General features: G+C 37.8%; 1 protein-coding gene across 2 annotated transcripts; it reads right to left on the bottom strand.

The window, feature by feature from the left end:
- On the bottom strand, positions 1-27754 carry PAXBP1 (PAX3 and PAX7 binding protein 1). 2 transcript variants are annotated; one of them, XM_059816595.1, is made up of 19 exons: positions 27628-27754; positions 27301-27477; positions 25468-25596; positions 23737-23913; positions 22190-22411; positions 21470-21573; positions 20398-20618; positions 19260-19449; positions 14383-14506; positions 12007-12106; positions 11433-11548; positions 8913-9112; positions 6744-6888; positions 6463-6584; positions 5749-5825; positions 5419-5485; positions 3669-3815; positions 3147-3301; positions 1-1003 (listed from the first exon to the last, which is right to left on the bottom strand). In XM_059816595.1, the coding sequence occupies exons 1-19, from the start codon at positions 27752-27754 to the stop codon at positions 886-888; spliced, it is 2718 nt and encodes a 905-aa protein (XP_059672578.1). In that variant the 3' UTR covers positions 1-885. The 2 variants fall into 2 exon arrangements, with proteins under 2 accessions (XP_059672578.1, XP_059672571.1); XM_059816588.1 differs by having other exon boundaries at positions 27301-27754.

Below are 27754 nucleotides of genomic sequence, written 5' to 3'. Positions count from 1 at the left end.
AAACAATAAAAAACCCACAAAAAGACACAAATAGTGAATTTAACCAATTTGCACAAGGAACCAGAGTCCATAGGTAAACTATTACTCCTACAAAACGAGAAGTGTTTGGGGTTTAGGAAGTGCTGTCATGTACACTTGCACAATAAGCACAAGTACTCATTGTATGCCTGTATTAAAAAATAATTAAGCACTGATTTGGGTTTTCCTTTCTGTTTTGTTTCTAAGAACAGTCTTAAGAGTTCCATATTCTGAATGCAAGTAATTTTTTAGCTATTCCAATTTAAGTGCAGCACAACTGCTTTTTAAGGATCAGTTTCCATTTGAAAGTCTCTACTCTTTAGCTCAAATGATTTTCACATATTTGAATGTTTTGCCAGCCCTTTTGACCAATAATATGATCATTTTATTGTCAAAACAAGTATTTTTCAGCAAATGAAAAGCTTATTCCAACAGTACAAGATCTCTATATCCAGTGTGAAAGCAACATGGTGGTATAAATATATGCATACATTGTATTACACATAATATATTACACACATTCCAGTTAACCATGGAACAATTAACAGGAGTAGATGACTACTGATCATGGGTACAAAGTATTTTTGTAAACAAGATTTTTGAGAAACTTTAAGGAAAATCTGATTTCTGGAAAGATGACAATCTTGGGATTCCATTTTTGTTTTCAAAGAAGTCAGGTTTTTTCTGGGGGTTTTTTTTGTTTGTTTTTGGGGATTTTTTTTTTTTTTCTTTTAAGGATGCTGTATATAAGAATGCACTTTGTATTAAAACAGAGATCAATACTTTACAGTTTAAGAAACTTTACATATGTACATAAATTACACATCAGGAATGATTTTAAAGCTCAAAATGAGTTGTCAGAAAAGTCTATTTTCCTTCTATTAAAATCTTTAACTCTTTTACGTTGTGATCATTTGCAATTGTCACAGCATGATCCAGTGCTCGGATACTTGCTAGAAGCTTTATGATCTGCTTTATGTGCTCCCTAAAAAAGAGGAAGGAGAAGTCAATACAGGAATGGAACAATCACGTACAAGTATTAATATTTGAACAGAAGACTACATTATGAATCCATATAGCAAATCAGTTTCAGATAACTTCACATCATCTTCTCCACTCGTTTAGTCTGATAAAATAAGTTGGTTATCAGCTTCGTACTGAAATTGAAAAATTTATTTTGCAAGTAGAAATTAATCATATAATATGGTGTAATACCAGATGCAGTACAATCTCAAGAAAAAGTCTTGGATTACTTACGCTACTGTGCAATGAGTCACAGCTCTCTTGGTAACTAATGTTTAAGCCAAAAAAAAAAAGTCAAGGCAGCAAGGATGCTTTAATGCATGCCTTAAAAAGGTATGAAGCTTGCCACCAATCAACTGCATTACAATTCAGGTCAATCTAGGAAGCTTCGAGTGAACACACTGCTAGGAGGACTGTACTTCTCCGGCTGTCAAGAACAATTTTGGTATCTTGCTAGGAGGATGGACATGAAATTTAGACCAGTCTCACAAAAAAATAATAGAAGTTAAAAAATTAATCTTAAAAATTAACCTAGCTGATCTGTGAAAAAGCATCCAACAATTTGAAAACTGTAAAGATACACCTCCCCGGCACAAATCAATGCATTTTTGTTTCAAACAACTGTACTAGGTTTTATATGAAAAGACATGACATTCTTCAGTTATAAAAAGTAGTATTTCTGCTGCAGACTTATTTTATCTACTCAATGGGGGCAATGGCAACAGATTTGTTAAATGCCAGGAAAAAGCAGGAGGACAGGAGATAGAAATTAAATTAGTACTTACTAGGAAAAAGAAGATTAATTAGGTGTTTCTCTTCCAATACAAAGTTTTACCAAGTTATCATTTCAGCTGGTAAAGAAAAGTTCTTTCAAATTTAGAAACAGGCTACCAAAGGAGAGAAAGTTTAATCTCTACTGGATTCTCTCCCAACTCCTTCATTTCAATTCCAGTATCATGATAGGCTAGGCATTTTTGGTTTAGAAAAGAAGGAGTAATAAGTCTCTTTTGAATTTGAATCATTGGGAAATTTAAATTGGTATGTGACACTACTATTATACTTTGGACACAAAGTTCTGAGAGTGGATAAAAAGTTCTTTGAGCACAACCCAGTGTGGCACAAAGCTCGGTGTTCTCTAAAAATGAGATGATTCATATGCCACATCCAAAAGTGACTCTGAAGACAGAAAAGCGTCTAATAACCAACATGGTAAATGGAAAAAAAATTGATACCAGAAAAAAACTAAAACAACCTCTTAACCAAGATTTTTCTGATATGGTTTAAGGGAAATTTCTGTCTCTATGTTTCAGTGCTATGCCTTAGATCAAAAAGGGAAAAGGATCTAATCCCCCAGAAGGCCTCAATAATTGAAGAGTAACTCAACAATGGCTCAAGCAAGTTCAACTATCACGAACGACTAATGCAGATAGCAAGGGGGTTCATCTTTCCAAGTTTCAGGTTTGCTGGAACAACAGAACTATTGAACTTGAAACCTCTCCTTCTCATGCAACAGCACAGAAATAAACAATCTTCCAGTCTTGTTATATTCCCGCACATCAGTGCAACAATTTGGTTTTTAAGTTTATCATTGCTTAAAAACAATACACCCATAGCATTTCAGGTTACTTGGCCAGCAGTAACATTTATGCATCTAATCCAAACTTTTAATTACACTGGTTATCAGATACAAGTAAAATGATTCTTCAATCTAGGGAATAACAGGTTCATCTAGTTGGTTGTGTAAATAAAGTCAGAACTTTTGTACTGCATACAAAAGCACAGTTTGTAATTTAGAAGCCATTATACAGGAATCTGCAACAGGCTCACAAGGTGGAACAGTCCAAAACCAGTAGCTACAAAATTTGCCAGAATGAGTAACACTAAGCAGTAGTGCAGAGTATATTATGAACATTTAAAGATTTCCACAGCAGTTGCTGTTTTCAGACACCTTAAAAATCTCCCTGTCTACCATACCATAACATCTTGAGTTCAAAGAAGTTTCAAAAGACATGCAGCAGTACAGAGATATTTACCCATGTTTGCATGCATCAGCAAAATAACACAAAGCACAAGAATTGCAACTGTATTAACTCAAAATAAATTACCTCGCATTTCTTTTCTCCACATCAGAGCAACCAATGCTGTTTCTATAAATTGTATCAGCCAGATGAACAAGGTATCTACAGAAGTTTTCTAGCTGAGAAATAGTTTTGTCTCCTTTTAGATTAGCAAACCACTGTTTAGGAAAGCAAGCAATTACCTAGACATAACAGGAAAAAGAAAGTTAAACACAACATAACAAAATTTTAAAAGCTATCTAACATGACTTGTGAAGCCTGCCAGGTTAAGGTTGCAGCAAGGCCCAACTGACTGAAAGAGTGAGAAATCTAAAAAAAAAAAAACCAACCTACACTATACCTTAACTATCCAGAGGTATGAGCCAGAGAAGGTTCTTTTTTTAAAATACACAAACTAAAGAAAGAAAATAATCTATTTTTCACTGACATTACAACCTTGAGATATCAAATCCAAGATTTAATAGGTAACCTCAAGTTTTAACTACATTTTTTCTTCAGCTGAAATTTGTTAATTACAAGTGATTTTAAACATTGTTTGATTTTACTCACACTCTGGGCTTTCTTAATGCTGTCCTCTCCATACTCAGAGTTTTGAAAAGCCATAAGAATATATCTATTTAGCAGACCATCTATTGACAGTTCCTGGAGAGTTTTGTTTGAAAGGATTCCATACCACTGGAGAAAGTTTCCTAATAACTGAAAATACAACACAGGGAAAATAAGTATTTTAAAAATGTAGTGAAACCAGGAAGCTGATGAAACACTCTAGAGCCTCTTCAAATGCAACAGCATCACCAAGGTAAGCAGTGGAAATATGCTTTCTGTTAGCTTCAAAAATATTCGGAATCCATAAAGTACCAGCCTAGAGCGTTATGAATTGTCATACAACCACCACCACCTCAACTTTGCTCATGTTTTGCACAGGAAATCAGAAAAAAAGAATTAAAGTTTTAAGCCATCTTGTTCTCAATATTTGACATCAATGTCCAGCCAAGTCAGGCCTAGCATATGCCATACAGGGCCAAATTCACAGCCCCTTTGTCAATGAAATCCCCAATTATGCTGTCAACACACCCTTATTTCCAAGGCACGGTGACACAAGAGACACAGAAGGTGTCATATGGGTAAGTGCTGGCTAAGCCAACTGTACAGCTGTTATTCCCCACTGGCATACGGCCTGTGGAGAATTGCTGCCAGCTTCGTATAAATGAATGCAGCCAGCAGTTTACTGTTGAGGCAGATCATCAGGAAACAGTAAAGGAGCACTTGCCTCCCAGCTTCTATTTCTGCTCGTCTGTGATGCTGTAACTGACTTGCTAGCGCAAGAGAGCTGTATTTTTAATGTTTCCCTAAAATAAAACAGTGGTAACAGCATGCATACTTCTGAACTGCCCAGGCTCTGATAGATATTGCCAGAAGCAGGCAATTCCACTCTTAAAAGAAACGCAAGCCCTAACTAAGCGATTTGTTTCACTTTTAAACAACAGCATTTTAATAAGTGAGCTTTGTGCATTTTTTGCTCTAGACAGCATTTAAGAAGTTGACTTTTATTTCAAAGTGAAAGAATTCAGTGCCAAATATTTTAAGTAAATGAAGTGATTGCAAACCTATTCAGAATAGTCTCCCTCGCTGCTGCAATTTAAATAGAAAATTCCAGATAAGAGTTCTGTTTGTGTGATCATGGAGATCAGCAGTTCAATCAACATCAGTCTCATACTTTACTTTCCTATTCAGCTGGGAGTTAATGTTCTTCACAGCCTTTTGTTGGAAATAAACTACAACAGTCATAGCTTCTTACAGACCTTTGCAAACTATATTGCGTATTCCACACACAGACTTTTTCTTTCACGCTCTTTATCGTTTCAATTAAACTAAGATTACAAATGCTCTTATACTTTACAAATAGCAGTGGGCTTTCCAAAAGGGGCCAAGTTTTTTCATGAAGATTCTCACACTGTATGTGTATATATATTAAAAAAAAAATTACAAACCAACCTCTCTCATTCCCACATAAGTGAAATAAAAGCAGCATATTTTATTCTGACAAGCACAATGACATTAAAAAACTGGGTTGAGTATGCTAAGTAAACCCATAAGATACAAGTTAAAATGATGGTGCTTTCACTTGGCAATCTTTTGAACAGGGCACAGTGCATTATCAAAGACTAAGAATCCTAATTTAGAGTTCTTTCAAATAAAGTTAAAGCAATTTCCATCTACCATTTTCCCACAATTCGAAGAGGATTTTATTGCTACACTGTCTAGACCAAAGATTTACCAGATGTATTTACTGACTTACCTTAACAGAGGACCAAAACTGACGTTGGAAAAACAAATATGGACCAGAGTTCTTGTTTTCTAAGATGCTGGAAAGTAAGAGATTTCTTTAATGAGCAACCAAGACCACCTCTGTCTGGAGTTTGCTGGCTTCCTCCTTCCCACACACAGTTCATTTCTATAAATATTCCCTTCCATCCTGCTTCTCTTTGCTAAATCCTCACAGCATGATAATGAAAGATCTCCTGTATGCAGCCAGTGAACCATACTGGGAAAAAACCCCTGTTAACTACAGACAGAAGACACCAACTTGCTAATAAAGGTCTATCATCATAGTTGAAAGCAAACTTACTTTTTTGGATATAAGGGCATGAATACATCATCATCTAGTGTTCTCCTCATTCTTAGCAACAAAGCCTTTAAAAGCATCTGAAACAGATGAATTTATTTTTTAGAACAAGTGTCCAAAGCACTGCTTAGTAGTTAACCACTCAGAAATTGATTTTCAAAGTAACAGAAAACATTTGTGACCCTAACAGTAAAAGGCACACATACTTAAGCACACATATAAATAAAGTCTTAAAGAAGCCTATAGTAATTAACAGAGCTGAAATGCGACGCTTTCAATAAAAACTGAAGGCAATGGAATTACTTTATGGTTAAGCTTGGCTACACAATTAGCTTCTGTGAAGTCAGGGCTTTTGTAATTTTTAATCTTCCGCTAGCTTCCCCACGCACGTGCACTTCGGCCTATCGCCGAAGATCTAAAAAAGAAAAGCCTGACTATTTATAGCTGACCCTTAAAGCAAAACTGCAGACCAACAAGTCTTAGTACATTTGGTACCTCTTTTTATCTCTAGCATCTATTTTGGGGAGACTTCACTGAGTTCCTCCTCCTAATTTATCACTGTACTTGACTCTCTCTAACTAGGCTGCAGAGCACCAAATAGTTGCAAAATTCTCTTTTTTGCTCCTCCCCAAGCATGCTGTGTTCTCCAATACAGTGTATTAAAAATATATTCAAATTCCTTAACTTATGCAAGATATTTAACAAAAAACAACTTACTTGTGTATTTTTGTTTTCTGCATTCACCACTGAAGGATATCCATCTACTAGTTTCTGTACAATTGCTACCATTCTAGATGTTTGTGTTGTTGAAAAAGGATCCCATATATTTTCAGAAATCACTGTAAGAGATTAAAGAATTACTCCACTTTGCAAATACTCAATTGCAGGTACTAAGACAGTCAGGCAATAATTTACAAAACAGTAAAATCTGAAAGCACAATCAAGCATCAACTTCCACACACCCCCTTTTCTCCCCCATTTCCTTTCTAAGACTATACCTGTTAATTTAGGAAGAACAACTCTCTCTACAATGGTAGGCAAGAGTGAAATATCAGCATCATCTTTCACTTGCTCCTGTTCTTCACAGCCATAAAACAGCAATGATTCAAACCACAACATAGTCTCAAAATCTCGACACTTGCCCTAATAAAAAAAGAATTGAGGTTAGATTCCTAAACAGAGATTTGAAGTCAACACATTAAAAAAAAGAAAAAAAGTATTACATATACAAGTATAATAGAAATCAGAAGAAAACTACTTCAAAACAGTCTACCAAGTGTTCTAAAGCTGGCAGAGTAAGTAGCAATTGAACACAGTAACAACTTGAGAAATCTAGTCCGTTTTGTCTATGTGTCAGGTACCCATCTGCAACAGAAATAGTAGTAAAAAAAGATACAGTGCCTCAAGACCAAACAGTCTCTTAATCTGGCACAAAGATGGGCAAATTACTTCACCTGCTTTGGCCCCCCTACTTCTGAAGCAGTGATACTACTTCCTTCAGAAACACAGGCAAGCCTGATTCCTGAGAAGTGAAGAAAATGTTCTGCCTCTTTGCCTGGACACTACTAATCACGCCATCACAGGTCAGAGTAGTGTATATGGACAATACAACCCAACCAAAACCTGAGAGAGGATGGGAAGCAAGGTCAATTTTCCATGAAAATCAGCCAAATGAACCAATTCACTCTACAACCACACAATCACTAGATCTAATCAAAATGAAAATGGTGGTAAGACTGCTTTTTTTGGCAGCTGTCGCCCTACAGATTTTAACTTGTAATTGCACCTGAGCCAAATAAAAACCCACAGATTAGGGCAAAAGTGAGAAGTATAGTTCATTTGTGCTACATTAATCCAGAAAACATAATTTTATAAAAACCTCTTTTTATGAATGCCTTGTAATTTTTCTAACTTAACAAAATGCTTAACAGGACCAGTAACGCAGAATAGTGAAAACTATTAGATTTGAGAATTCTGTACCATGTCTCCAACTAACTTGAGCTTTGTTTTGCCAGCCTGGGAACTCACACAGAAATAGCATGGGGGAAGGGAGCATGTACAGAAACAGTTCTAAATTTAACGAGGACACCTTTCATAGATTTTCCCTTGCTTATTCAAATTAAATGCTCTGAATGCTCTCTGAAGAAGACTCGTGCTTCCCTTCCTCTGCAATCAGAGCAGAGATGACAGAAGATCCCCTTCTACAAATATTCTTTTAGTAGTTCAAAAAAAAACACTTCTGAAAAAAGGAGAGATTCAGTCATTTGTGAGATAGGCTGACACATCTGCAGACAGTGCTGTAGATGAGTTAAGTTTTGAAAGGGAAGACAATAATCTGCCTTATTAGCCTAGTTTCCTAAAAAAAACCCAAAACCCCAAGCTTGTGCAACTGCACTCACTCTGTGCCTTGACCCACTCCCATTCCCCAGTAAAAGCCAACATGGCAGAAAAAAAGTAAGTTCCTACCAGTACTGTGAAAATAAGCACTTGACTGCAGCAGAAGTACCTTACAAGAGCTTTCACTGGTAGGAAGAACAGCGTGGAAGTCAAAAGCTACCTGAACTGTTTGTCCTGATAACTACTCATGTTAGCACACATATGCAGGCTGAACAATGAACATGTGCCAGGGATATGGGGCTGCAACAATGCTGTCCTGCTTTTCCCATGTTCCCCACCTAATAACTGGGCAATGAGTACTATGAGGAAGACTTGGAAATTGCCAGCCAGAGTTCTACAGGGTATGAAGGTGTAGGTGAGAGAAAGAAACATGCATAATGTAGAGACATAGGCTGTAAGTCAACATAAAACCAGGCTTCTTAGTTCCACTTCTGAAGAAACAACATCTCTAGAATCACAATTTTCTCTTACGTATTCTGAAACCTTAATGTATTATTTAAGAAGCTGTTTGGCTTTTTGGTCTACACCACTCACTGAGAAGGTACTGGCACATGCTGAATTGAACTCTGGCCTGCTGGGAACACAGAGGACAACAGTCCAGAAACTCCCCGGAAAAGCTTCATCCCAAGAGGGGCCCATTTTAAACTTCATGCCTAGAACACGCATTTACAAGAAACACACATCAAAGGTGCTATTTACTCTGCTCTGCAGAAGTGCGAAAGAACCACTACATAGAAGCTTACATAGAAGTTGCTTGCAGAGGACCTTACCTCCAAAGGAGTCCAGATAAGCAGCTGAAGTCTGATTAAAGGGTTAAACAGCTTTGGTAAACAGAGGCCAATATAAGCATCCTTATAAGAAGCAAAGTACTTTGAGCGCCAAGCTTCAAACTGTGACTTAATACAATCAATTGAGTAAAAGCTTTCCAAAACATCTTCGAAAACTTTGCTGGATTCTTTCAATATACGATCTGGTGGGGGAGAAAGAGAGTAATAAGTTAATCACTTATTACCTGTAATACCTCTTTCAAGATGGACTTCGATGCTCACTAGCATAAGCTATCTCCTACAAACAAAACCAAAAAACCATCACCTTTGAAAGTTCTGTTACTTCTGCCTCAAATATACAAAGCAATAAAAACATGAGCACATGACTACTCTCCAATATACTGTTTTATCACAGGTCTTGCTTTAAACATTGCATACAATGATTTTCAGTTGCCAGACATTGGACTGGTGATGTATTGGGCTGTACTCAGTGTGGATCTAACGTCAAAGCTGGCCTTGCTCTATGTGGGAGTTTGGAACAGCTGATCTCCAGGCTCCTTCCAACCCAAATTAATCTACAACTTTGCTCATCAAGTGCAAGTACAGGAGGGCATCTCAGATAAGCCAACTGAATCAGCATTTCAGACAGAGTGGGTCCTGGCAGACACCATACTAAACTGCTGAACATAACATGGCTGTTAACACTGGGCAACCATTACAATCCCTTAGCATCTTCCTTACATTTTTTTGTATTTACAGTACCAGTATTCTATGCAGTCCAAAACTTTTTCTCTATGTATATTTTCCCTTCATTATTTCTACTTCCCAGGGTTAGTTTCATTTTAATCAGTCATTTTTGCTGCAGCCACAGTTTTAAATGTTCGGTTGCAGTAGTAACCTGTAAACAACTAACATAACTGGTACACACAGCAGGTAGAGACAGGGCTGAGGGAACATGAGATTACGTCATATAAACACACTTTTCACACTGGGATCAAGAAGAGATTCTACAAATAAAGTTAGCAGGTCCAAAGTTCCATATAGCTCACTGCTAATTCTGGAATAACATGAGAGCTACAAATGATAAACAAAGCAAAGCTTTAGAAATACCATGCTTACTCAGAAACTGATGAAACTCCTACAAAAGGCTTTTGTACACATAAAAGTGCAAAGTTACAAAGAGCAATTCAGCCACAATGAATTTTCAATCTAGATCATCTAACTTAGCAAAGTTAATTATAGCACCTAACAACACTAAACAGTTGCTTTGTTTATCAAAGAGCTCTCCCTGCATCCATAATTTTGGTAAATCAGCCAGAAACTAAAAGGTATGGAAACTGTTTGCACTTTGCAGGATCCAACTGCTAGACAGTTAATCTAATTGCTTTTTTAATCTGTTCATACTTTGGGTCTCCACAACCACCTACAGCAATGATGTTGGCATTTTTATTACACTTTCTGTGGGAAGTAACTTGTTTACTTTAAAACTATCCTATCACTTCATTTCACGCCCCCTAGCTCTCATACTGTGAAAAGTCAACATCGTTCTCCTAGCTGAAGAGTCCAAAACTGTTTAATTCCTCCTCACATACAACATAGGCAATTCTATATATGTTATCCTTGCTGTTCCCCTTCTCCACATTTCTTCTGATCTGATTAAATTCTCTTTAATCAGAGAGAATGATAATTGTACTCAGGTTCAAAATGAGAAGGTAAAAGGATTACTACAGTGATGTTCTACTTTCTTCACTACTGGTTTCACAGTAACCACTGGAATTGTTTGCCTTTTAACTGCTGCTATAAAAGATGACTGTTCCATCAAACTATCCATACGTCCCCAACTCTCAGGTTTCCTGCAGTTCTCCCAGTGCGTTAAAGGCATTAGCTGAACTTACAACGCCATTTATTGCATAATTAGGGTTATGTATAATTGCATAATGGTTACTTTGAGCAAACCATCATAAAACTGCAGATGTATTTCAAATCAAGTCAGTACCACAAGATCTTTCTGCAATGTTTGTATTCAACATCGTTTTCTGTCATCTGCGAAGTCTGCCAGGCTGTAACAAGAGTCTACAAAACTTTTGCCACTGCATTTCTAGATGCTTATGCAAAACTCCAGAAAATACTTCCTATCAAGAAAAAAAGGTTTCTGAGGCACTGAGATTTTCATAATTTCACATGTAAAACAAACAGATATTTGAAGAATAATAAACCATGTTACAAATTAGAAGGAAGACTTAGTATACACTGAAAGTACAAAAGCTTACTGCTTGCCAGCAAAAGAATGTTTGAATTAAATAAAAAGAATCTCACTAAGGATGGGGTATTTAGTTAACTGCAAGCTGCACAACAGGTTGATGAAAGAGACTGTTTTGGTCACATTGATGGACCAGTAAGGAACAGTTCCTAAACTTTCTCCAAAATATGGTGATATATAAGGACAGGGCTGCATTTGGATAATATTTTTTTTCTTCCAAATTTTCTGTATTTTGTTATATAAAGCTTAGTAACTTTTCTAACCTCGCTCCATGTTGAAGTTTGTAATATCCGTTGAAGTTTCCTCATCATCACTGGAAAGGCCTTCAAGGTGATCTGCCATCTTCCCAGTTTGCTCTCTTGCTTGTCTACGACGAGCTCTGAAAAGGATCAGCAGTATAAACCAGCTATTACTTTCCTTCCCCTACCCCTACACAATTAACAGACCTGCCTAAGCTTGTCATAACTTTTAACACAAGGAAATCCAAGTTGAAAAAAAACTTCCACTATGTCACCATGACAAACATTCCACTATGTTGCTGCCTCAAACAATGGAAGGAAGAGAAACCAGCAGAGACCATATAGATATAGAATGGATTTACTATGCTTTCTTTTAGTGATTTTAAATCAGTATCATGCAATGGTGCCTTGTTTTGTGCACTTGCATGATAAGTTGGGATATGTAAGAACACCCCTGCCCAGCATACCAGCTTAAGCATTTTCTTCCCTTTGCAGGAAAGGAGCAAACATTGCTACTTACATTAGTATGTCACACAGGACAATTGTATTCTGCAAGCAGGCAAAGACTCCTAATGGACAAGAAAGCTCAGTACTCTACCTTCTAGCCTCCCTTTCTGCAGTCCGACGCTTTACTTGTTCTTGATAGATCACTCTGTCTCGTCCAAAAGATTCAAGATTTGGTGCCATCAGTGCTTTATCTGTAAAATTACATTGATGAAAATTAAAATGCTTGTCTACGATTATGTAAATGTGTTGTAGGCAGTTTCATAAGAGCCTTTTACCTACTTCAAACTAAGTGTAATTTGAAGTAGAAAGACGAAGTTTTCAAAAAGATGCACCCAGAAGCCTGAATTCGCAAGTGTAGAGGTTAAAAGAGGAAGCAGTGGAGTTTGGAAAAACGTCCACTTAAATGTCAAATAGTTTTCACCACACTTTATTCTTGTCCCTCTCACAGCAATGCCCAACTATATAAAAGTCAACAGTTAACAGAAATTGCTTAAATTGAATATTCCAAGACAAAAAGCGTTCCTTACATAAACACGTTCACCATGTACCTTTTGAAAAGAAAATGAACAAAAAGAAAGGCAGAGAAGAGTGGCTAGAGCAGGAATACATGATCTTTCAGAGTTCTAGTTATAGTGTTTTGTAAGTTTATATGCTTTAGATTGCCTAAAGTTTAAAACACATAAATCTACAGGAAAAGAAATCATCTTCCCGCCTCTTTTTAAGCTGCGATTCATTATAGATGTTTCTGATTATAGAAAACAACACAGCTAACCATTGAAGCTGATCAGCAACCTGCAGGCAGACTCAAGTGTGTTTCTGGTTCATCCTTTTCAGGTAAATTTTTAAAAGTCCACAAGTCCACTAAATATACACGTCAAAATTTAAACAAAAGCATACCCAAATTTCAGGAGTAAATTTACCTGTTTAACTAAATCTATTTACAAACCCATTATTAAAAATATTAACAAGGATCTATGTCAGCATTCCAATTCTATACCAGAACTACTAAAAGCCTTAACATAAAGATGAAGATGATATTTGCCCAATTTTTTAAAGTATTATTCAAAGCTGAGCTACTTGTCTTTACACAGAAGTAAAGCACAAGTTGGCAGACAAACTTAAATTCACTTCTAGCCCTTTAGTGTGCTGACACTGTATGAAGAAAAGCAGATCATCTATGTCCACAACACACATCAGATCAAAGGCTGGCATCAATTCCTAGTTTCTGGGATAATTTGAGGGACAGAACTGAACTATTTCTAGACACAGTGAAGTTCATTCTCAAGACTCACAGATACTAAATAAGATCTCTCTTTAAAACCCAGCCTTGACAATGACAACTGTTCCTACCCCACCATTAAATTCCAGTTTAAAATAATCCATTCTAAGCTTCTTTTAGGAAATATGTTTCTAGTTCTCACAACAGCATTTTCACGGTAAAACTGCAAGGCCTACATGTGATTCCTGGGGCTCCAAATAAAGTCCTAAAAGGAATATGTACGCTAACCACTCCATAAAGGGATGACCAACTCTGATGCCCTAACACTTTATCAGCCTCAGTAAGTTCTATCTAATGGTGTTAACAAAATTTCATCTCTGGACACACTGTGACAGAATAGGAAATGGCTTTTATTATAGGATTTTAGGTCATCAATAGGACAGACAAGAAAGCCATTTTTAAAAATGGGAAACTCTCCAAAGACAGACAGACAACTACTATTAATATGGTATTTTACCCTTCATTTAACGTGCTGAATAAAACCTCCCCCAAGGAACACATATTTCCATCCAAGTTAACATTTATACTTTTGTAGAGTTTTACATACTGAAGAGTAATCACCACAAGAAAACTCCTCAATGAGAATCCCCCATCCACACACTCACAGTAAGCAGGTATTTTAACTGGATAATTTTAAGCTGTATTTCATATAGGATCACTTTGTATTAGTCTGATTTTTAACAATGGCACCAGTCTCTTCCAGTTCTTTAGCTTTACCAGTTAAGTGTCTGAAATGAAATACTTATGCTGCCTACAAAATAGAGCATTAGACAGAAGACAACTGTAGCCCAGTACTTCATGGCTTTGTACAGAGTTAATGGTAAATGTTACAGGAAATGTATAGATTCAGGGAGGTTAAAAAAAAAAAAAAAAGGTCTGACATAAGAGAAAAATCGGGAGTCCCATGCTACCACTACTACCACTGCCACCATGCATACATTTTCAGTGCTAGGAAGGAGAAAATACAGTTAAGAGTGAAAGAAAGGAGAGATGAAGTCAGAGTTAAGAGTGAATTTGAGTTTAAAACAAAACAGGTTAGAGAACTTTTATCTAAACTTGCTTCTACCTATCTCAAGAGTAAAGATAAAGTTTAAGACAGTCATTCTTTAAACATTTACATTTACGTTAAGCCATACTAAGTAAACAAGGTTGTTTAATGAATAATAAAAACCTTCAAGATGGACTGACTTGAATGGCTTGAAAACTCCGAAGATTCATCTTTAATATCATCTTGTCGTCTTTGGACAAGGCGGGAAGCTCGCTGTTTGTACAGCTGGTGCATTGCGGATTCAAGTTCGTTAATCAGAGGCACCTGTAAAAATACAACACACTACGTAATATCGAATTCTGCAGGTGCTTAGTTTCTGGGGTACCATACTATTCCGAAGCATAACGCTGTCACTGTACTTCTAGCAACACAAACTGTTTCCTTTTACCCATTTGCATCATTTGGACCAGTGAAGAAAATGCATGCATTTAACAACGTTGACAGCTTTCAACCGTAGCAATAGCATTCTGAAAGTAACTTCTGTTGATTGAATGAGTCTACCCAGTAAGACAACCATTTTAGAGTGTGAAATGTATTTCAAGTATTCTTGTTTTCTCTACCAAGTGCATTACATATTGTGTTACAGTGCTTACAATTCTCACACCCCACTGTTTCTTCTCTATCTGTAAACAAGAACATAGTAGTATTCTACACTTTAATGAGAAAATAACCTGAATGTATACAGTGAAAACACAAAGCATGAATCTAGCCTCCTGAAGCCAGGAGGTATTGTTTTGTTAGAACTCTTTTTAGCATATGCTGAAATATTATTACTGAAAAACAATGAAACACTGCATAAGCATGTTATGCCAACAGGTAATTCAAATCAGTAAAATGTTATTCTAGCGTATCATTAAAATTAAAATTGTACAATTTATGAGAGTTATGCATTAAGTATAACTTTTGAACAACATAGACCTAAGCTGGATCAGACCTGCCGCCTTTTTTTTTTTTTTTAAGTGGACTAAATTTCAGTAGCAGCTATAACAAAAATACATGATGTTGTAAGAACTAGGAATTTCCTGACATTAAATAGCAGATTGACTGCTCACTTTTGCAAAAAATCATTTCCCGAGACAAGTTAAAATTAGATTATTATAAATATTCAAATGCGAAACAGAACTTTTCACCATCTCTTAATTTGGAAAGGCATGAACACTTAAGCCGTATCCTCCTTACCTCCAAGACATATGCTTAGTCCACAGTCTTCCAGCCTTTTAGCTCAAATATTTCATTGCTGCCTACCATCCAGGATTAAGTTTTTTTCAAAACAAAAGATAAAATCAGAAATTGTTTCCTGATGTAATTTAGTATGTGACTCAGCAGCTATTAAAGAAGCTCCTCCAGTAAAATATAAGACTATGACATTATAGCTACAGGGCCATTTCAGCTATCTGAGAATTACACACACATCAGAGGAGATATTAAAAGAAAAGAAGTATTAGCTGTTTGTGGTACAAACTGGGCTACAGGGATTAAAATGAAAGCAACTCTGCACCAACTCAAAATACGTACAAATTTCTTTTGGAGAAAACAGAGTAGAGGGAAATAGGAGGAGGGAATATCCCAGCGCTGGAAGTGTATATTTGGAATTGAAGACAATTTTGAAAACAGAAATAATAATTTAAAAAAAATACTAGTTTTACTGCAGCTTACCATAGAAAACACAGCTTCTTCTCTTAAGCGTGTAAAGGGAATTATAAAATTGAAAATTTTTCAGAGCATCCCTAGAGGTTCTTTCTTTAATTGCCTCAAGATTAAAAAAAACCCAGCTATGTATTCAGATATATGAATCCACTTAAAATATTTCCCATTTAAAACACAAGAGACTTAGAAGCCATTATTCTTCTATAATCAATACTGTGGTTGATGAGCGACTGACAATTTCACTGACTACTATAAAGTTACAGCCCTCATTTATTGCGTTTTGTTTAGTCAATACCTTAAATTCAGTGTTTCGGGGTTTTTTTTCTTCACTTGCACTGTAAACAGTGTAAGAGGAAAAGTGGAAAGCTCTCTGAATATTTAGATGACAAGGATAATTTTAACAGTCCCCCTCTCTGACACACACAGTGTGTTTTGATAATTTGCTTTTGCAGGTAAAATACCAGTTCATCTAACTGTGCTGTCAAAGATACGCTAGGAACAATTTAATCTTTCTATATCCCTTGCATATTCCTACATTCAGAATGTAAAGATACCGTTAGCACTTTCTAGCCTTCTCAGAAAGCATAATTTTGAAGGAAGTCATGCAAGCATCTTCCGCTCCATTGGTTTTATCATTTACAGGAAAAAAACCCCAATCATAAGAGTATCTGACATTTCTATTGCTTGTTTCTAAAATTTGCGTAATAACCGCCTCATTATACTCTCTACTGCACTTTGCCAATAAGCAAAGTGTTTCTAACATTCAGAATCTCTTCAAAACAGAATACAAACAAAACAGTTTTGCTTGACTGGGGGTCACAAAGGGTTGAGCATGGTGAAGAGGTACAGAAATAAGATGGTAGTGGGAAGAAAGTCTAATTTATGATGATGTTTTTGTTCTCCAAAACTAAGTCAATAGATATACAAGAAAACTGTAGAGGAATGGACTCTTTTGGAGTAGACAAGTATCTTCTGAACCCATTAGTGCTTCTCCAGCAAACCACTTTCTTATTCAGATCAGTACCAATGTGAATTTGACTAACAACCATGACTAGTCCTAATAAAATAAAGCATCATATTTGAAAAGATAGGGAGGGACCTAGCTTTATACATATTTAGGCTATGTGTTCATATATGTACGTGTATATACACACACACATATACACACACACAATATTGTTATTACACATGGATACACATTTTATATGCTTATGTATATCATAATCATAACAACTACATACATTATGTATTATAAAAACACACACTTTAAATATGAAGTAGTCAGGGTCATAGGTTCTACAAAAAAGCTGAAGGTAATTTATCTCTACACTCAAAAGATATGAAGAATTTACTGTCCTGCTGCATTTCATTATTTCATTTAAATAAAAACTGATACTGATTTTAGTACTTTATTTTGTCCCCACCCCCCACCTCCTTTTTAGAAAACCTTGCAGTGTCCTGTGGGCTACTGTTTTTGAATTTGGTAGTACTTTTGTCATGCTGAAAGCACTGAATTTCAAAACAGATTATCTGGCCAAAGAACTGAGGAATGTATAGGACACCATAATAAATGAAATGCTCCTGTTAAACTGACCACGTCACCTCCTAATTTTGCAATTCATTGTACATTCAGGTACCGCAGCAACCTCCAACTGAAAACAGCAGAACTCTATGAATGCCCCTAAGAGGCATGAGATAATAAAAATCACATCTTAAAAGTTCAATGGACTGGCATGGCAAGTGGGATATGGGGAGGGTGGGAAGGGGGAGGAAGGTATCGAGGTATAAAATCCTTAAAAGACCAACTACCAGGGAAGCAAAGGTATTTTGTAGGAAAGCAACTTTAACAAGCTTGTTTGTTAATTTTCCAGCAGCTAATTTGCTGTGTAATGGCTGGAATTGATTTATTTACTAGTATAGCTAGATAGGTCAATAACCTTCCTACAAACTGAATTGAAATTGTTACACCATTACTTAACAGTGATTTTTCCTGGTTTATACAAAATCTGGGTGACTAAAAGGCTTGGTTTATACTCAGAATGGTGCACTCTAAAACAATTTGTTTCAAGAATATATTTGAACAAGACAGCATGGGCTATCAAAGAGAACCTCCAGACATGGCTTATAATTCTCACAAAAGAAATTTAACAAGAGATCTTTAAAAAGCAAATGCTGAATAGAGATACAGGTATTTAACCTGTCTTCCAAAATACAAATTTATCTCAGAGAAAGAACATAAAAAGTTATCTATCTTTAAGCAGGAATTTAGGCATCTGGGCAACCAGCACTGACAGAGCTGCAAAGGAAAGTACCTTTACTACCCTTCAGCAGCTAATGGCAATACAGACTAAGGAATACGGCTTCTTCAGTGAACAGTATCTATTGTAACTAATCAATTAGCTGGGTTTGTTCAAGACAGCTGTTCTTCAACTTACAGGACTGAAGATGGGACTCTCCCAACACCACTAATGCTGAACAACTAATGTCTAACCAATTAGTAACCAGAATGCATTTATATTCTTCTCCCACACCTAACAAGCTAGGTAAGCAGTAGCTTCAACTACTCAGGTAATTCTGATAGTCAATGTATTAAGAAGATACTATACTATCGTATTCAAATCAGAAGACAATGAAGAAATAGCCTATGTACTGCTAACTTAATTTTACAGCTCCTATGTGTGTGTAATATATATATATAAAGTAAATAAATATATATATATATTTAGGAGCTCCTGTTACATTTACAACAAAGTAAGCAATTAAAGCATAATGAATAACATAAAGAAAGAGTAAGTTTTCAAGTGAGACATATACAAATGTATCACACTACATGAAAGAAGTATATTTTTTAAGTTTGGGTGTCTTCAGACAGCTACACTAGTTCTAAAACTTTTCTCCTTCAGACACTAGAGCAATACCAAGTATGTGAAACTGCCTGGCAGGAGGAAGTTTATAATAACACACAAAACACAAGTCTCTGTTACTGTGTTCATAAAGCATTCCAGACACCAGCAAAGTTGTAATTCAGCCCTTATTTTTGTTAACCTGATATCCAACACAAGTAAGAAGCAGCATCTGAGTAAAGTTGAAATGCCAGAATATCTACCAAAATCCTGAAGACATATAATCTAAAAGTGTTTTTAGGCAATCTAAAGTCAGTGATGTCTTACACTGTGAAAGAAAGGTTTCTGATAGCTTTTCATCATGCTAAGTTGGTTTTATCTTTACAATCCTTAATAACCAAACCTTTAGAAGAATACGTTCTCAGGGGACCTTTTTTTGAAAACAGAGGGAGATGTGGTGTTTGGCACGTATTAAGAGTCCTTTTTTTTTTTTTAAAAAAAAAAGATGAATGTTTGTGCATCCTTACCTTTTCACTGAAACACTCAAGCAAGTCTTGGACATACCCTCGCATTTCTTGCAAAAACTTATACTGTTCACCAATACCCCCAGAAGACCCTTCTAATCTTTCAATTGCCTTGGTAGAGTCCTCTCGGCTTTGCTGATGTTTCTCATATTGCTGCCGATTAGCTTTGTGCAATTCTTTCATAGAGTCCAACCTGAAGGGCAATGGATAAATAGCAAATTTACATCCAAAAGTCTGTATATTTCAGGCTGTTGAGATATTAAACAGACAGTGCAAGTACCAAGTCTATATATGGGAAGTACTGCAAAGACATATTCTCTAACTTTCATTTGTCACTTTCTCCCCTCTCTACAAAAACAGCAAGGCTAATAGCTTAAATTAATTTGCTAGACTATGCTGAGCGCATTGCACTGCCCACTCCCACAAATTTTTACAGGAGTTGATAGCACTTAGAATAGTGCAAGGCTGGCCCTAAAGTAAAACTGGGAGGAAAGGTTTGGGGGGGTGGGGGTGGGGGGCAGAACTATAGCTTATACAAAGCAGTCATTCTTCTGCTAACTTGATTCACTGTCAAAGGCTGTAACACTACAAGGGGCATACAAACCAATTTTGAAGACATTTAAAGTGCAAGCTGTTCATTACAAATGATTTCTCACTGCCAATTGTGTTGTTCATTCAGTAGGACCTTTTGTGTACCTGACAAGCAGATTACAGTGTTTAAACCAAACCCTGTATAGACTAAAATTTAAATTCTTTATCTACTGAAGGGGAAAAATCCGATTCACAGTTTAAAAGAATGCAACTTGACAAGCTAAACACCTCACTGGCCTTTCAATTCTTGACTATAAGACTGTGCAGTGTCCAGAAGATGCAACTCAGACCTGTCTTCAACAAGATCAATGGCCTCATATTTAAAGCTTCACTTCCAGAGAAGCAATCCAAGGAGATTTTCAAACAAAGTGTCAATGTCATCTTCACTTTGAGCTTTTTTTGTTTGCCTTTTTATTTTTTTTTAATAGATGTGCCAGTCAGTACTTTTCCAGCGATGAAACTCTGTGTTTGCTCACCGAGACTACAAGATGCCTGAGGAACAGAAAGCTAGGGGACAGGTCTTTAAGTCTAAAAAGATGGTCTGTCCTACCTGTCTTTAAGCTGTTTCTTTACCAAATCAATAGTAACAGGAGTCATCTCATTACTGGGAGTTTTGAAAGGAACTGTATTATCTGTTTTTTGAGACTTGGTTTCTGATGATCCATACGCAGTGTAAGTGTATGGAATGCCATATGATGAACCATAAGACAGTGTCTGGTAAGTGTTCTGGTAGTACAGATTATTCACTTCAGCAGGCTGACTTGGTTGAACCTAATGGAATAGGAAATGCAATTGTACTATATTAGACTTTAAAGAAAGTAGAAACTTAGTTTCTTTCACATCTCAAATGTTACAAAGCGAAAAAATGTAGGCAGGTACATTTACAAAATGTAATTATCAAGTGGATTTAAATGTAGAACTTCCAACACCTAAGGTGGAAGAAGAAACAAGTTCCCTCAGAAGCACCTTCTTAAACAGACAAACTCTTAGTATCATTATCATTCTAAATATTTATACGTATAACAAGTTATTAAATGACAATTTTAACCAGCTTGTAACTCCTACAATAACCAAGTGTTTGGGACTATACTAAATTTTGCTAAGACTAATAGAATGACATAGGTTCTCAGAATCAGTGTGTTTGGTTGTGATTTTGCTGAAGTGTTTTATTAAAAAAAAAAAATCCTCTTCAACTGAGTGGCAACTTCACTATGAATGCACGGACGACATATGGTACAACCTGCTACAAATTCCAACTCTATGCTGCAACACAAGATACAGAAACAACAAAGAAACACACAGTTTACATAGACTCTGAAAACCCAATGATAAACGAGAACAGAGGTCTCTTCAACGTGGCATTATTCTAGCTCTGTTTTGGGCTACAAATAAATGCTGGTTAACAGCACCACAAACAATCAGTATCTACCCAGGACAGAGAAACTAATGAAATGGATGCCACTGCATACTTAAAATCTGACCCCTCATTTCTCTTTAAAGAGTATCAGAAGTTACACACTGAACTTCTCAGATGAAATGGCCTCTGTAAACTACTCAAGTTTCTAATGGATTTAGCCAATACATGCAGAAACAAACCAAAGAGTTCACAACTAAATACATGCCTGAGGTATGTTGATTCCTTTTCGTATCTGTTCTTGCTCCCATCTACTGAGTTCTTCATCTTGCTCCCCTGCCACCAGTGCTTCATCATCGCTTCCCTCAATACCTTAATACAAATAAAACAGGTAACAAAAAGGAGAAATCAATGTATTCATAGTAAGGGCCACAAGTTCAAAAACCTGAGACACCATGCTTTGGTGGGAACATCTCAGTGCATCCTCCTTTCCTCTTCATGAGGAATTAAGGACGCTAGCCTGTGAATTGTTCTCACAGAGGTTCCACTTAAAAAAATCCAATGGGTAAATCTGCCATTAACTACTGGTAAAAGCTCTAATGTTAAAATCCTATATATCTTACTAATTCTCCTTTTCCAAAACGTTATTTTACCTGCTTGTCAGCAAGAAGAATGCTATACCAAAGAACTAATGTTTTTCTTTTCATAACTATATACTTCCTAAAAACCAAAGTACAGGAACAATACTAATTGATCCTTAGTGTAAGTTTCCAGATTCAATAGAGTTGTATGCTTTTAAGCACAGGAACACAGGTTGTGCTCAAAATTTTATATGCAGATTCCATTATGCAATACTTTTCCTTAGAAATGGAATACAGCTCCAGATTCATGCCTGTTTGAAAAATGCGTTGTTTAAAATATTGAATAGGAGCACTTGCAGTGAAAACAGTGTGAATGTTTATCAGCTGTCCTTCTAAAAAAGTTTTACCTATTTCCTCAGCAATCTTTTGCCTTTGGGATTTTTCCTTCACTGTAAAAACTATCCTCCTCTTCTCGTCATCATCTTCATCATCACTGGCATCATTTTCATCTTCTCGAACAAGGCGGCCTTTACCTGGTTCACTGTCAACGGGGGTAAAGTCTCCAAGTTCACGAGCCATTTGACGCTTTTTCCTAGCAGCGTGAATAAAAGCAGCATCTGGAATTTCTCCTAGAGATAGATGTTTGCACCGTTAAACAACACTGCAACAAAATAGGTATTATGACTTCTTATTACTCGTCTCTGCCACCCTACCAAGTCATCTTTGCAAACAGAAAAAAAATGTGAGGAAAAAAAATCCATACTCACAGAAACATTTGCAAGCAACTTATAAGCTGCACATGCAAACTTTCTGACCAGAAACCCTCAAAGCTGGGATCTTCCCCCAGAAGTCTGGCTCTGCTTCCAGCAGCTCACAGGCCGTAAGAGCAAGAGCCTGATGTTCCTATGGGAAATATTCCTAAAGAGGAAGCCCATTACAGGAGCTGACTATTGCAAAAGGAGGAAGAAAACTAGGTTCTTGACTGTGTCACTTCCTGTCCCAATATTGCTTCCAACTCTTCTTATTTTGGGGGAACAAAATACATCGGCCATTTCAACAGATGATGACAGCTCAGAGACTAAGAGGACACCAAACCAGCCAAAGCTAATAAATATGAGAAGACTGTACAATTGAGGGGAAACAAGAAAAGCAGACCTAATTAAAAAAAAAAATCTAAAATCCCTAGCACAAAATTAATGCAACTTACCTAAGTCATAAAAAGAACGGTCCTCCAAAATCAATTTTTTGAAACATGAATAATTTTAACCACTACTTCGATTAGGCATGCACAAAAGGTTAAATTTCAGATTCTCTTTATGCTTGACATGAGATACTCTATTCAAGCCAGTGATATCTTTAGAGATACAGTAACGTACCTACTGCACCACTTTGCAATTATCCCTAAAAGGAAAAATTATTTGGGAGTCAACTAGGACATTCTTTTTCCCTTGAAATATGGCCAAGTCTGCGGACCCAGGACATCCATCTTCTATTTGGGGAGCAGGCCTCCAAGAGTTAGCTAACAATTAGGAAACTAGTTTCAAAAATACTTTCTCAGACTGATTTCTTTGGCCTCAAGGCCTAACTAGAACCTCATTAGACAAAACCAGATAGGAAAACATTGGCGATACCTTGCAGACCTGTAACTGAGACATTTGAACTAAAGACAGAATTTCAGCTGAAAGCAGTTAAAATTCATGTTACGTCACCTATTCCAAATCTAGATTTTCTTACAGTTTGTCATCACTTTGAGCATTCCTGCTTTTGACATCAAGATGAAGCATTCTGTAGTAAAACGTGTAAAACTGAAAGCTTTTGAAAACAGCAGCTTCCTGAATTCTCAGATGCTAGATATATTGCTGGAAAATATTTCCTAATCTCTCAAATACATTAGTCTGCTGTAAACACTGACTAAAGCATCTGTTAACGTATCAGACATATTACACTAACCAACCTGGGCGGAGAACATTCAGTGATGACAGAGCACTTGAAAAAGCCCCACCAGATTTTGGTTTTTCTTCTTCCTTCTCACTTTCAACTTCCATTTCTTCTTCACCATGCTCACTGTTTGCAGTCCCATCTTCTTGACCTATATCTTTAATCTGTCCTGTCTTTTCTAGTGGTGGTTCGACTGGCAAGACAACAAAGCACATGTTTTACTCTTTTTATAAAGATCACTCAGAAGTATTTTTTAAGGTCTAACAACCAAAAGTAAAAAAAAAAAAAAAACACAAATAAAATAGATGATGATTTTATTGTTTGAGACCTAGTAAAATACACCTTCTTAATCGTGATTAAGTCACTGACATCCTCTCAAAATAAAATTTGACAAAGCAGACATCCCAACAGCGACTAAACATTCTACATATTGCTAAGTATTAAAAAAGTAAGGGAACGCAATAATTAAGATCATATGGGCAACCTTCACACAGCCTATTACATACGTAATTAGAAAGCATTGCCTGTGTTACACCACATCTTTCCACAAGAACAGACTCATTTCAAAAGAGCCCTTTCATTTTCCTCTTGGGCTGGGTGCAACATTACCCTACATTAGGTGGGTAACATACAGATACAGGCAGGAGGTACAAATATTATGTAAAAAATGCATGTTACATCCAGCTATCCAATCCAAGCCGCACATATCTGAGTTTTTAGACTTTAGAGAATCCAAACTACTGACTTGAGTAGCAGCCATGAGGTCTTTGCACTATACTATAACCAAACCACCTACGGAGACTGCAAAACAGAGGAACAGAAAATGGAGAACACACTAGCCCTGTGTAAAATGCAATTTTTTAAGGATCTTTGTGACAGAAGCAAGAATTAAGATCCAGGTTTCTACAGATGTTCACCTGAACAGAACATTAAGATTTTTAAAAGACTAATTTAATTAACTTAAAAAAAGGCAGTTTTCTGCATGGGACCATGTTTAACTCATATACTTCAGCTATACCATTGCAATCTTTAGATCATAAACCTCTCCGCTTGTGCTCATAGTGTTGTAGGTTATTACTCTACACAAAAACCTAATTGGAAAAGGAATCATTACGCTTTACCAATGAGCTTCCCAAAAACCAACAGCAGAAGTACAATGAAACTGAAATCCCAGGCTCTATTCCAAGCTCTGGAGGACTGTACATTTTTAAAAAGGTCCTTCTGCTCCAACACTTTTCATCCTGTCATCTTAATCATCAAGTCTACTCTACGGTCCAAGTTCTGAAAGAGGCAGCTGTTGAGTAATTTAGTTAATAACAAAGAACACCACTCTGCTGACCCCAAAATCTTCCTTTTTGAGAAGATGCATTACAAGGACACATCCTGGCAGATAAGCACCAGACATAGTTCTAAATTAATTTCATTCCTTCCTAATTCAATAGGAAGAAACTCATCTGACAAACATAGCTGAAATACAGAAACTACTGAGGTCTACTGACAACTGTATATGTAGCTGAGAAGTTTCATTCTTCTACATTCATTTCCACATGAGAGAGTCAAAGAACTCTCTACCAGCTTCAGAACAGCATTTGTAAGGTTCAAACAAACACTTTTAATGCATGCTTTACTTCAGCTCTAAATGCTAAATCCTCTAGAAAGACTAACAATCCATCTTGAAAACAAGTAATTTGTATTTACAATACTTAATCTTCTCCATTACAAAAGTTACTGTTAGTTTTGCAGTTACCATCTGTTGGAGAATTGACCTCTGTTCTAACTTTTGATTTTTCAAGATCTTCTTTGTATTCTTTCTTCAATTGTTTTACAATCTTTTTGCTGTAACTTGATTTCTTCACTTTAAAAACTTCTTCAGTTTCTTTAAAAGAGAAGTTGGAAAACATTGTATTAGACCTGCCAAGAAGTATACTTACCTATGAAATCTCTTAATTTTGTACCTAAAACTTAATAAATGCCACTAACAACATAATTTAATGTGACTTTACATCTGCCCAGTCCCATATCCTTTCATGTGGACTCATGTCCACCTTGTCTTTTTGCGGTCATTTTCAAGCGTATTCATCCTGCTCACAGCACGGTCACAGAAAAGCAAGGCAGAAGTTGCACAAAAGTGTACACACATAGCCTGTTTTTATCTGGCTGTAGTAATTTAAAAAAAAAAAACCAAAACAAAAAGCAGCTGATCCTTCACTGTAACCACATATTTGGAAGAAAATTACATGAAGCCCAATATTTTGGGTCAAGTCTTTTCACAGCCACACACATACACAACTAATAAGTAAGGGAATGGCTGGTTTTGGTTGTACTACCAGTTCAAATGCCTGCAGCACTACAACCTACCAAAAGGTATGCAGTAAGTTAAAGAACGAAGGCACAGAAAAAAAAAAAAAAATCAGTTTGATGTAGGAAATCTGCAAGTGGGGTTTTTCTAAGTCTATACTGTAATTCCATGTTTCCAGTATTTCTGTCAAGATTTCAAATCGCTAGTCTCAGAATCCAAGTTCCAGTGATGACAAGAGAATTCCTTCTAAGAAAATTCAAAATGCATACTAACTCTCCTGCTGACAGAAGACACCACAAAAATAAGCTCCTTATTTTATTCACCCTGAGCTTCTGGGACGCAACAAACTCTGGAGTTTTAGGAGTGTTTTTTGATCATTTTTAATACGTAATAACTATTATCCATAATCTGATTATCTGAGCGTGAATGGACCAATTCATGAGTGCTGCACCTGCTGGAATCCAGCAGAATTATTAGCTGAAGCACTGTACAAGCACAACTACGCTATTTTTCTAAAAGCTGAGGTCCAGAAACTGCTCAACCACTTTTTCCACTATTTGTGAAGGTTAATCTAATAAGCCTTGTGGATGGCTCGATGAACTAACTCTGCAACAAAACACCAGTGGCTTCACATGGAGTTTGCTAGGACAACAGGCAGCCTGACGTGACCTGTGAACACCAGCCACATCAGATGAAAACAAACTCGACACAAAGCCGCAGGAAAGATGCCCCTCAACCAGCACTGCTGGTTCTGGAGGGAGGCGGGGGGGCTGCACAGGCGCTGGGCCTAGTACCTGCTACCGCACAAACCCAGGTCAGGCCCTCATCAGCGACCCAGCTGCAGTGAGCGCAACACGGGTGCAACAGTCAGGCAACAGCAACACGTTAGCAATCTACCCCGCTAAACCGGAATTAAACCCGCGGGACATCACCCCGGTGCCGGGAACACGCCGGCCCCGCAGGAGCCGGGTCGGGCCCGGGAAGGGAGCGGGGCCGAAGGCGGCTGCGGATGGGGCGCTCCCTGCCCGTGCGTCCCTGGCCCCCCGCGCCGCGCCCCCAGGGCTCTCCCCCTCTTTATTCGACCCCCCATCACCTCTGTATCATACGGGGCAACCCGACTGCCTTAAAAAACAAACAAAACCAGGGTCCCGACTCTCTTGGGGGACGGGGGGTGCGCGGACGACGGGCGGCGGCCCGGCGAAGGGACCCGGAGCTGGTCAGCCTGCTGCCCCAGCAGGCAGCGAGCCAAAGGCCGCGCGGCCGGGCAGCCCCCTGCCTCACCCTCCTCCTCGTCCTGGAAGCTGAGCAGGCTTGCCCGCGGCACCTCTTTGTTCTCCCGCGGCCGCTTCTTCTCCTTGGGGCGCCCGGCCCCCAGCAGCCCGTTGCCCTGCTGCGGCGGCGGCGGCGGGGGGGGCAGGAGGGCGGGCGCCGGCAGAGCCCCCAGGCCTGCCCTGTCGCCTCCCACCAAGCCCAGCCCCAAGCCGAGAGCCGCGCCGTAGCCCGCGGCGCAGGCGAAGGCCGCGGGGCTGCCGGGCAGGGCGAGGGGCACACAGCCGGCGGGCAGCGGCAGGAGCCCGGGGCCCGCAGCCAGCGCCATGGAGGCCTCGCCGAGCCCTTCCCCGCCCGCCCCGGCCGCCGGCGCCGGCTCCTGAGGCGGCTCCTCGTCGCGCTCCTCGTCCTCCTCCTCCGAGTCGTTCCGCTTCCGCACGTTCACCCTCCGCGCCTTGCGGAACAT

This window comes from Gavia stellata, chromosome 1 (genome assembly GCF_030936135.1).
Source record: "Gavia stellata isolate bGavSte3 chromosome 1, bGavSte3.hap2, whole genome shotgun sequence".
NCBI classification, from domain to species: domain Eukaryota; kingdom Metazoa; phylum Chordata; class Aves; order Gaviiformes; family Gaviidae; genus Gavia; species Gavia stellata.
Note: the sequence above shows the minus strand (reverse complement) of the source record. Positions and strands in the feature narration are given on the sequence as shown.